General features: G+C 50.3%; 1 protein-coding gene across 2 annotated transcripts; it reads left to right on the top strand.

Moving 5' to 3' along the window:
* Positions 1-7,185: 7,185 nt before the first annotated feature.
* On the top strand, positions 7,186-9,936 carry LSM10 (LSM10, U7 small nuclear RNA associated). Of its 2 annotated transcripts, none has more exons than XM_008694393.2 (2): positions 7,186-7,519; positions 9,173-9,936. In XM_008694393.2, the coding sequence occupies exons 1-2, from the start codon at positions 7,257-7,259 to the stop codon at positions 9,558-9,560; spliced, it is 651 nt and encodes a 216-aa protein (XP_008692615.2). In that variant the 5' UTR covers positions 7,186-7,256; the 3' UTR covers positions 9,561-9,936. The 2 variants fall into 2 exon arrangements, with proteins under 2 accessions (XP_008692615.2, XP_008692614.2); XM_008694392.2 differs by having other exon boundaries at positions 7,188-7,519; positions 9,170-9,936.
* The last annotated feature ends 1,184 nt before the right edge of the window (positions 9,937-11,120 follow it).

Raw genomic sequence — 11,120 nt, 5'->3', positions numbered from 1 at the left:
AAAGTACCCTCTGCTTTAGTCTCTTAGGCAGTCTGGCCACCAGCGGGGTGGCCTAAAAGGGTGACAGATGAAGGGAAAGGCTCTATCCTGTTCTGAGTTGGGCTCCCGCCGCGCTGCTACAAACCCAGACTTCATTGCCTGCTCCGAGCCTGTCCCAGGGCCTTAGAGGTGGGCCACCAGCTGCCAAGAAGCAGCCTCCTCCCTTCACCTATTCCAGAGCCATGCGGATGGTTTCAAACGTGTCTGTTCCCTCAGTAAATAAACAAGATACAGATCTCCGGTAGGGCAGCCTTGTGATGAGGCAACCTTTGACTTTCATGTCTCTAGACTTGCACAGATACTGAGAAAAACAAGTTTACCTGCGTGGTGGTTGAGGGCATGCAGAGAAAGGAGGAAGGAGGAGGCAAAGAAAATGGAAGACAGGGATTGCTCTGGCAAGAATGTGGACTGGGTACTGACTGGGTACTAACAACGCATCAGCGTTCATTTAAAACCAGGGCCCCAGGTACGAGGGTGTCCTACCACAGTAACCAGTGCACTTCAGGGGAAGGTGGCCCGTCGTCAGAGTCAGGACACTGGGCTCTGGCCCCAGCCCTGCCCTGAATTCACCATGGCCTCTTGGGCAGTCACTTTCACTCAGCCTCAGTTCCCTTATCTGGAAGAAAGAGAAAGAACTCGTTCACTGGCTTAAAGCCAGCTCACCCAGATAGTGTTGAGTGTACAGATTGCTAGGTCCTGCCCCAGGTGGGAGCCGAGAACTGGGATTTATACCCACGCTGCCCCCCACTCCATGCTTCAGGGGTAGATCTGCTCTCTTTCAGCTCTCCTGTGACTAACCTCTTCTCAGCTGAGTTTCAGACTGTTCCATTCCTGTTCATATAGTGTTGGCATGCCCTACAGATTATGGAAGGCAAAGTTCTAGAAAAGTCTTCTGAACTAAAGTTCTTTAATGGCTCCCAGAAGAAAGGTGTAAAAAGTAAGAGTGAAGGGGAAAAAGAAAAGGGGGAAAGGTGTATTTAGCACTCAGTCCTAAGAGGAAAGCCACCCCATCTAGTCCACATATGTATCTAGCAATTTTTTTAAGATTTTATTCATTTGACAGAGAGAGAGAGCACAAGCAGGGGGAGCAGGAGAGGGAGAAATAGGCTCCCCGCTGAGCAGGGAGCCCAATACAGGGCTCGAACCCAGGACTCCAGGATCATGACCCAAACCAAAGGCAGACGCCCAACGGACTGAGCCACCCAGGTGCCCCAGTATCTAGCAGTTCTTAAAGGTGAACTCACTTTTTCCACCCCCAGCATGGTAACCAGATCCCTGAGATCCCCAGGTCTAAACAGGAAATCAATCTCTCGTCGACTTGCACCTGGTTTATTACTGGTTTATACCCAGGATAGAAGCCAACTTAAGCCACAGGAAACCACAGAAAGAGAAATGCAAACTTTAGAAAATATATCTATTTACTATTATTTATCTAATCATAAAGACCCAAATTAAAATCTGAAAACTAATACAACCTTTACTTAACCTTCATTCCCTTATGCCCTGGGTAACTCCTCTTCGGCTGCCGAATTCCTGGACAGCTGGCAGTAGAGGGAGTTAAAGGAAGTGTTTACCAGGGGTTGGATGAAGGAAGCCCCATCGCAGCTGGATCTTCCCTCAGAGCTTTGTGACTTAGTGTGAAGTAAATTCTCAGATCATAACTCACCCTTTTCAAATGAGAATGTCAAAATGCGTTCCAAGGGCCAATGGAAATTACTCTGAATTATTTGATTAACACTGCCCCCCATTACACACACACACACACACACCATTCTTTTTGTTTCTGGCCAGTGGTGCCTCTCCTGACAAAAAGAACATTACCTTCTCTGTCAGTTCCCCAAACAACGTGAAACCCCAGTTGTCATGGTGAAGCCACTCCACTAAGCTGGGGGCAGGCCCAGGACCCTTAAATCTGAGATGCACGCATTTGCCCAGAGAGATCACTCTGCCCTCTTTTGTCTTTATAGAACTCTCTAACTTCCTTTTGAAATGTTGGGGCCATAATTTTTTTGGGGTTTTCAAGGGGAAGTCATGGTGTCGGCCAAGGACCTTTGACACGGTTTTCTGGACGCCCTATCCTAAAGACCTCTCAGCTTCAGTTAGACTTTTTCACGTGCTTTCCTTGTCTCTCCTCCCCACTTCAGCATATCTTTTGTCTGTACCCTTCCTTCCCTCAGTCACACCCAGCCTTCTTTCTGCACCTCAGACATGTATCTGAATGGCTGCTGAGGATGAACTCCCAGCCAAACTGCTCCCACCCACACCTTGGGGCCTCTGCTTCTCCAGGCGGTCCTTGTTCCCCTGTTCACTCACCCGCACTCNCTAGCTCCTGTCACTACACAGATCCTTCTCCCTTCTCTTCCAGCCCCGACTCTGAGATTCTGCCCCATGCAATGGCCTGCTCTCCTCCCCTTTACCCTGAGCCTTTGGAAGGCTCTTCTTGGCCCTGCTAAACTCCATTTTCTTCCAAAAATTCTCTCCGCCTTCGGCCACAGTAGCTCACATCCTACTTTCTGACCACACTTCCCCTCTCTCCCTCATTGGCTCCTAATTGAGGCTTGCCCTGCATGGTACAGATGTTGCTGTAGCCATTTTTAAAAGTCTGTCAAAATGGCCAGGTCAGGACACCTGGGTGGCTCAGTCCATTAAGCATCTGCCTTCAGCTCAGGTCATGATTCAAGGGTCCTGGAATTGAGCCATGGGGTGAGCTCCACACTCAGCAGGGAGTCTGCTGTTCCCTCTCCCTCCTCCCCTCCCCATGCTCCTGCTCTCTGTCTCTGTCTCTCAAATAAATAAAATCTTAAAAAAAAAAAAAAAAACGCTTGGTCAATTGCCAGATGGCCCCTATTTTACCCCTGGCTTCTCTCCCCATTCCTCACTCTCCTCTCATCTCCCCCCTTACCCTGCCCCCCAGACCACAGGCTCTCCTGCGCCCGGCAGCACCCAAAAGTGTTGACATCACTTTCTTTCCAAGAGGCTGTTATTTTCAACTATTACTATTGACTCGCAAATCTCTGTGACCCCCTCCTCGCCTGGACTGCAGGCTCACTTTCCTTGAGATCTTCCACATCACCTCAGAACTCAGTGCCCAACACTGATGTCATTTTTACTTATATGGTACATTTTCCTTACTTTCAAAAGCCTAAAGAAACTTCTAAAATTAAACATAATACAGGGGCGCCTGGGTAGCTCAGTCGGTTGAGCATCTGACTCTTGGTTTTCGCTCAGGTCATGATCTCAGGGTTGTGAGATTGAGCCCTGAGTGGGGCTCCGTGCTCAGCAGGGAGTCTGCTTCTCCTCTCCCTCTCCCTTTGTCCCTCCCCAGCTCCAGGGTGCACATGCACTCTCTCTCAAATAAATCTTTAAATGTAATACACAACAGGACAGTTTTCCATAGAAAGGAACTAGAAGCAATGGGGAGAAGTTACCAAAAACATCCTAACAGTGGAGTCAGACACCTGGGAGCAAGTGACTGTTGAGGGGTTTGGGCACTGGGTGCTGAGTTGGAGCAGGTGACCTGGGAATTGCCCCCTCGGGATTCTGTGATCCTCTGACAATTAGAAACTAAACTATTACAGCTCATCTAAAGGGAACAGAGACATTCAAGGGTCCTGAAATGAACGCAATCCAAGTGGGCCCAGTACTAGGCTAGGTGTTTAGCTGCAAAAAATTGAAACCAATTCTGGCTACTTAACTAGAGAAGGAATCTGCTTAAGGGACTTCAGGCAACTCACAGTTGTCAGGAAGACTGGAGAAGCGTGAGAGAACGGCCAGGAGCCAAGGAAGGGCAGACAACACAGGAGAGGACTCCAGCACCAGCAGCAGCCCCAGCAACGAGGCCTGGATGGTGCAGACACCAGGATGGAGCCTGAACAGTCCCTGCTGGCTTAGGTCACAAGCCCACGCCATAGCTGACAAGGATCAGAGACAATATCTGGCCCTTACATCATCTGTCGTGGGCAGCAGAACCCCACTTTCCACCGAAATGCATAGAATGTCCGATTTCCCCAAATGTGGGGGAAGGAGTTTAATTGGCTGAGTAGCCAAAAAATGAGATATCCCCCACAGAGTCATTCCACCATCTCTTGAGGTACCCAGAGTTAAAATTTATATCATCAAGGGACTCCTGGCTGGCTCAGTCAGAAGAGCATGCAATCTTGATCTGGGGGTTTTGAGTTTGAGCCCAAGCTGGGTATAGAGATTACTAAAAAAATAAATAAACTTAAATAAAATTTTTTTAGGTGTGCCTGGGTGGCTCAGTCAGTTAAGCGTCCAACTCTTGATTTCAGCTCAGGTCATGTGCTGAAGTGGGGAGGAGAGATGAAGGAAAGCACATGAAAAGGTCTAGATTGTGTGCTTAGCGGGGAGTCTGCTTGAGATTCTCTCTCTCCCTCTGCCCCTCCCCCAGAGCATGCCCACTCTCTCTCTCTCAAATAAATAAATAAATCTTTTATCCATTTATTTGAGAGAGAGAGAAAGCATGAGTGGCAGGGAGGGGCAGAGGGAGAAGAAGCAGACTCCCCATGGAAGAGGAAGCCCGATGCAGGGCTCGGCTCGATCCCAGGACCCCAGAATCATGACCTGAGCCAAAGGCAGACACTTAACCAACTGAGGCATGCAGGCGCCCCCAAAAATAAATCTTTAAAAAAAAAATGTTAGTCATTGATTCCTCTTCCCACCCACACTCCCAGATCTAATCAACCTTCAGGGAGGCTGATTAGCTTGTTCAGTCTTTAACATTCAGCCCTTCTTTCCATTCCCTCTGCTACCATCTTCATTCATATCCCTGTCACCTCACCACATTCATAAAGCCAGTGTTCCTCATATAACCGGTTTGTAGTGTGAAGCATTCTGGACTCCTAAGGCCTTCTCTTTGTCTCAGCACCCAGGAGACTAGTCGGGAAGGAAGTAAGATTAGCATAAATAAGTATGGTGAATCGGCCTACGACAAGCAAACATACAGCAAGCAATATGTTACAGGGGTTAGAGGAAAGACATCACTCCCAAATGGGGTAATCAGTGAAGACTTCAGAAAGGTATAGCAATTGAGCCAGGCTTTGAGGGAGGGATTGGATTTAACATCCAAAGATAAACAAGAGAGGAGCCAAGGCAGATGCAGAAGGATAACAAAGGCAGAGGCAGGAGTGGAGGGCTTGTCTGAGTTGCTGAGTGGCTAGGCCTAACTAGAGAGGAGAGCACTGGATCTCAAATTTTAGCATGGTTGTGCAGATTTCCGAGCTCCGCTTCTGATTCCGTGAAACAAAGCCTTCCATGAAGGCAACTTGTTCCCATACCACACTTTAAGAAACACTGGTGGGAGGGTTTGAGTTGAGAACCTGAAAGAGATCCAGCTGGAGTGTGAGTTGGAATCAGGTTCATGTCAGCATTGGAACATTTATTCTGCTAGTGAATCAAAAGTTTTCCTAGCAGGTAAATGATAAGATCATAACTATATTTTGAATCTGTTGGCAAATGATCATGAGACACAAAGACCGGTAAGATGGTTTTTATAATGAATCAAATGAGAGAAAGAAGGTCTCAACTGGGTTGGTGGCAGTAAGAATGAAAAGACAAGTGAAGGGTGGGAGACCCTTCTTCCAAGAATTTGCAGGGCTCAGTGACTGGCAGGTGTAGGGAATCAAGAAATGATCAAAGTTATCATGTTTATTCAAGGTACCCAATTTGAGTAGCTGAAAAATGGTGGTAGCAACCACAGAAATAGAAAAATTCAGAGCAACAACTGATCTGGGATGGACTTGATAATCTGTCTTGTAGACATGCTGACTTTCAAGTACCACTAAGACATATGGGAGTAAGCAACAGACAGTTGGAAAATGGAGTTCCATAGAGCAGTCTGGGCTGGTGAGCTAGACAAGAGAGACTCAGTACATAGTAGCAGGCAGCATGGACAGACGTGACCAATTAGAGAGCAAGGCTGGGAACACAGCCTCAGAGAAAGCACACACATTAGGGAGCAGAATAAAATGGGGTTTAAAAAAAGAGAGAGATGGAGAAGAAATAATCAGAAATCTGTGAAACCAAATGATACAGTGCCCCGGGGCGGGGGGGGGGGGGAACGAGGAGAATGGTCATGAAGTTGGAAAAAGGACTACACCTGGAGAACCACAGGTGTAGAGGCCTCCTTGAGAAGTTCAACCGTGGAAGGTAGGAGAACAAGAGTAGCTTACATGGAGGACAAAGGCAGATTCTATTTTTAGGATGAGAAGAGACTGTGATCTTTGGGAAAGGGGGAAGGCTCCTGGGGGAGCTGGAAATCAATGAATGAGAGAGTGAAGGAATGAAACAAACCTACCTCCTATGGAGCCAGGTGCTTTCACATATGAATGAAGGTCAATTCTTAGACATTACCTTGCTTTTTTCTAACAGGGAAATTGAGGCTTTTACCATGGCTTTTACCATAGAATGACCTTTGAAAAATGTAAATCAGACCATGTCACACACACTCCCTTTGATAGCCCATCATTGCACTTCTAGTAAAACATGGGGAAACCTGGGCACAAAGAGTATGATTCACTTGTGCAAAGTCAGTTAGCAGGGAACAGATTTGAAGCTAGGTCCTGCCTCCAGAGCCTGCACTCCTAACCAGGAAATCCAAACCCCTTACCTTGGCTTACAAAGCCATAAGTGCTCGGGCTCTTGACTTCCTCTCCCACCTCTTGGCATACCACTGTCCTGTGTTACTGGCTTCTCCGTTTTTTCAAATTGGCGAGCACATTTCTACCAGGTCCTTTGCACAAACACCTCCCTCTAACTGCAGTGCTGCTTTCCTAGTTTTCACAAGTTGGCTTTATGTCATTGATCTCAGCTCAGATGTCACCTTCTCAGGACATCCCTGATCATCCAATAAAAAGCCACCCAGTCACTATCACATCACCCTATTTTTATTCTCTGAAGGACTTTTACCATTTTCTTGTTTTCTTATGGACGCCCGCCCCCAAGTAGATTTATGGGTCACCAGATCAGGGAGCTCGTCTCCTTGGTCACTGCTGTGTGTCCAGAGCCTGGGAGGGTGGCCTGACGCACGGCGAAGGCTCAATGAATATTTGTTGAAAGAATGAGTGGCTCCAGTGAAGGAGACAACCCAAGACGCAGGCCCAGAGTCGCCCGAGCGCGAGCACGCCGCCCGCGAGGCATTCTGGGGGTTGTAGTTCCGGGCGCGTCCGCGGTGGCGCAGGCCTACGGCGGCCGCGCTCTCTATGCTCCGGGAGGACCGAGCGGCCCAGCTGTTGCCATGGCTTCTACGTCCCGCGGCGGGAGGGAGGCGGCCCCGCCAAGAGCCCGCTAGTTTGGGCCGCGAGGCGGACCGGGAAGCGGAAGAAATCCGGTGCGGTGGGTCCGGGATCCTGGGGCGGAGCGCGGGGGCGCCCGGAACCCCGGAGAGCAGCGGGGAGCGGGGGAAGCGCTTCCTTCCCTATTCGCTGACTAGAGCCCATCTCCCCACGCCCACCCTCACTACTCCGTGAGTAAAGGGTCGTCGCCATCCCCATTTTCCCGCTGGGCTAACAGGTTGAAGCAGCTAAGCGGCTTGTTCGAGGGCGCTCTCCTGGGAAGTGGCAGAGCCCGTCCTAGAGCCCGGGACTGCCCCTTTGCAGTCCCCGGGCAGCCCTTAGCCTCATCGGGGCGCATTCTGGTGAAGCCTGGGTGGGGTCCTTACACTCCTCCGGCCCGACTCCCCCATCAGTGGTGTGGTCTGGCTTGCCGCACTTAATGCTACCCTGCACAGCCCCGGTCGGGGTTGAATGAGGTCTTAGGGAGGGAAGTTCCACCACTTTCCACTGAGGGTCTGGAAAGAGGGGCTAGATAAGACAGAGTTACGTTAATACAACGTCAGGACGTGATGAAAGCAAAGTACATTCCGTCTGGGGAGATTCTGTTAGCCTCTGGTTTAATAGATGTGGAAACAGGTTCAGAGACATTGAGTAATTGTCCTAGGTTTACAGAGTTTGTGGGTGGAGTGAGGATTCCAACCTATTTTTCTTTGCCTTCAAAACCTATGTGCTTAATATGCTGCCATGTTGGGGTTTTTTGTTTTTGTTTTTGTTTTTTGCAATTTGCCAAAATTTCTACTTCCATGGTGGCTGCATGGTGTAGACCAGTCATTCCGGGAGCGTGGGCCCCAGACCAGCAATATCAGTGTTGACTGAGAACATGTTAGAAGTTACCATTATTGGGCTGCACCTCAGACCTACTAAGTCTGAAACTGAGAGGTGAGCCCAGCATTCTGCAATTTAACAAGTCCTCCAGTGATTCCAATACACACCAACATTTGAGAACTGGTAATTGATGTAGGGGCAAGATAAAGTGCAGATTCTTTCAGTTGGTCTGGGGAGAGACCACAGATTCTACATTTTTTTTTTAAGATTTTATCTATTTATTTGAGAGAGAGAGCGCACGTGCAAGCAGGGGAGGGGCAGAGGGAGAGGGAGAAGCAGGCTGTCCAAGGAGCAAGGAGCACGACGTGGGACTTGATCCTAGGACCCTGGGATCATGATCTGAGCCGAAGGCAGATGCTTAACCAACCGAGCCACAAGGCGCCCGAGATTCTGCATTCCCAGCAAGTCCCTGGGTGATGCTGAAAGTACTCATCCACAGACCATACTTTGAGTAGCCAGGGTGTAAACTACACTTTAGAGCAGCACTTCTCAAACTTGGATGCACATCAGAATTACTCGTGGAGCTTTTAAAAATAGGATACCCAGGCCCCACCCTTGACCAAATGAATCAGAACGTCTGAGGGGTAGCAGCAGGTAAAAACTCACTGGGTGATTCTAAGGTGCAGTGAGGGTTCAGAAGTAGCACTGTGGGGTTGGGAGTAGACAGTGATAGATTTGGATCAACTATGTGACCTTGGGCAAGTCACTTCACATCTCTTGGTCATATTTTCCTTATTTGCAAAATGAGTAGAAGTAATTCTTGGCTTGCCGGGTAGCGTAAGGATTCCGTGAGGCGTGTGCACGAAGCACCTGGCACGGAAGGGGGTTCCGCAGACACAGAGACTGGGGAGGTCGGCAGACTTGGAGAGGTCTGTGCTAGAGCCTGGTGGAGGTGAGTGGGCAGCTGCAGCCCCCAGCCTGCTACAGCCCCCGTCTGTGTGCTCCTCCTCCCACAGCAGCCTTCCGTGTGCAAGAATGGCAGTGAGCCACTCGGTGAAGGAGCGGACCATCTCTGAGAACAGCCTCATCATCCTGCTGCAGGGCCTCCAGGGCCAGGTGACCACCGTGGACCTGCGGGATGAGAGCGTGGCCCGCGGCCGCATCGACAACGTCGATGCGTTCATGAACATCCGCCTGGCCAACGTCACCTACACAGACCGCTGGGGGCATCGGGTCATGCTGGATGACCTCTTCGTGACGGGCCGTAACGTCCGTTACGTCCACATCCCAGATGACGTGAACATCACGGCGACCATAGAGCGGCAGCTGCAGGTCATCCACCGGGTGCGCAACTTCGGCAGCAAGGGCCAAGGCCGGCGGGAGTTTCCCTCCAAAAAGTATAAGTGAGCCTTGTCCTCGGCCAGCCCCTGCCCCACTCAGGTTCCTCCAGAGTTCTACTGAGCCAGCCGCCTGCTACCCTCCCTGCCCGGAGCCGGGAAGGAACGCGGGGCCGGCCCAGAAACTGGTGTCTCCGACAGACGCCCCCTGTCCCAGCTGCCTTTCACAGGGTCCCGTCTCCTAGACTCACTCGGGGATCCTACTTAGCTGTCTGTGGCCTCGATCATCGACAGCAGAATCTGATGCACTGATTTAGGGAGTCTGCCACATAGCTTTCAGCCCTCTCCCAGTGAGGGTTCTCGAGTGTACTCAGCCTGAGCCAGCCCCGAGTGTTCCCGGTTCTCACAGTCCTGTTTGCTTTCTCATAAAAGTTCGCTACAAACAAGTCCATGCCTCATGCTTTCCCTGATGTGTGCTGGGCTGTCTGTGCGTCCTGCGTAGCGGGGCAGTGGTGCTCAAAGCTGGCAGCACATTGTCCCACCGTCAGCTCTTCAGATGTAATCGGTCTGGGGTGTAGCCTGGACATTGGGATTCTTTGTAAGTTTCTCAGGTGAGGGGTGCCCGGATGGCTCAGTCGGTTCAGGGTCTGCTTTCGGCTCAGGTCATGATCCTGGAGTCTGGGGATCGAGTCCCATGTCAGGTGCCCTGCTCAGCAGGGAGTCTGCTTCTGCCTCTCCCTCTGCTATGCCCCCTGCTCTTTCTCTCTCTCTCTCTCTCTCTCTCTCAAATAAAATCTTTTTTTTTTAAGATTTTATATATTTATTTGACAGAGAGACAGCCAGTGAGAGAGGGAACACAAGCAGGGGGAGTGGGAGAGGAAGAAGCAGGCTCCCAGCGGAGGAGCCTGATGTGGGGCTCGATCCCGGAACGCCGGGATCACGCCCTGAGCCGAAAGCAGACGTTTAATGACTGCACCACCCAGGCGCCCCAATAAAATCTTTTTTAAAAAAAAGTTTCTCAGGCCACACTAATAAGCAGCCAAGTTTGAGAAATGTAGGTGAATGCTTCAGTCTGGCCAGATGAAAAGTGGCTTTTCTTTTCTTTCTTTCTTTTTTTTTTTTTAAGATTTTATTTATTTATTTGACAGAGAGAGACAGCCAGTGAGAGAGGGAACACAAGCAGGGGGAGTGGGAGAGGAAGAAGCAGGCTCATAGCGGAGGAGCCTGATGTGGGGCTCGATCCCAGAATGCCGGGATCACGCCCTGAGCCGAAGGCAAATGCTTAACGACTGCGGCACCCAGGCGCCCCGGCAAGTGGCTTTTCTGTTCAGATTCCCTGTTGAAGAGGCTGTTCATCTCATTGCTCTTTCCTGAGGTAGAGAGGTTGAGGTAATCGTGGGCCCTCCCCTCGAGTGTGGGAACTCATCCAACAGCAAGAAATCAGGCTCCGATTCTGAGAAGTGTTGGGGTCCTCAGGAAGAAGGGGTTCTCGGGTAGAGCCCAAGTCTTAGCCATAGCTGCCTTGCAGCCATACCAGCCCTGCCACGGGCACACACCCATCTCAATAAAAGCAGCTGTGTCCTCATCAAACATCCACAGAGCAGCGGCCGTGTGCTGGGCCTTCTGCTGA

This window comes from Ursus maritimus, unplaced genomic scaffold (genome assembly GCF_017311325.1).
Source record: "Ursus maritimus isolate PB19 unplaced genomic scaffold, ASM1731132v1 scaffold_32, whole genome shotgun sequence".
Taxonomy (NCBI): domain Eukaryota; kingdom Metazoa; phylum Chordata; class Mammalia; order Carnivora; family Ursidae; genus Ursus; species Ursus maritimus.
This window is presented reverse-complemented; position numbering and strand designations above follow the sequence as displayed.

What these genes read in the sequence shown, in the direction of transcription:
- LSM10 (XM_008694392.2), top strand. Translation starts at nt 7,257, where the DNA reads ATGCTCCGGGAGGACCGAGCGGCCCAGCTGTTGCCATGGCTTCTACGT. An exon ending in ACGCCCACCCTCACTACTCC is followed by an intron (nt 7,520 to 9,169) that starts GTGAGTAAAGGG and finishes CTCCTCCCACAG; the next exon opens with CAGCCTTCCGTGTGCAAGAA.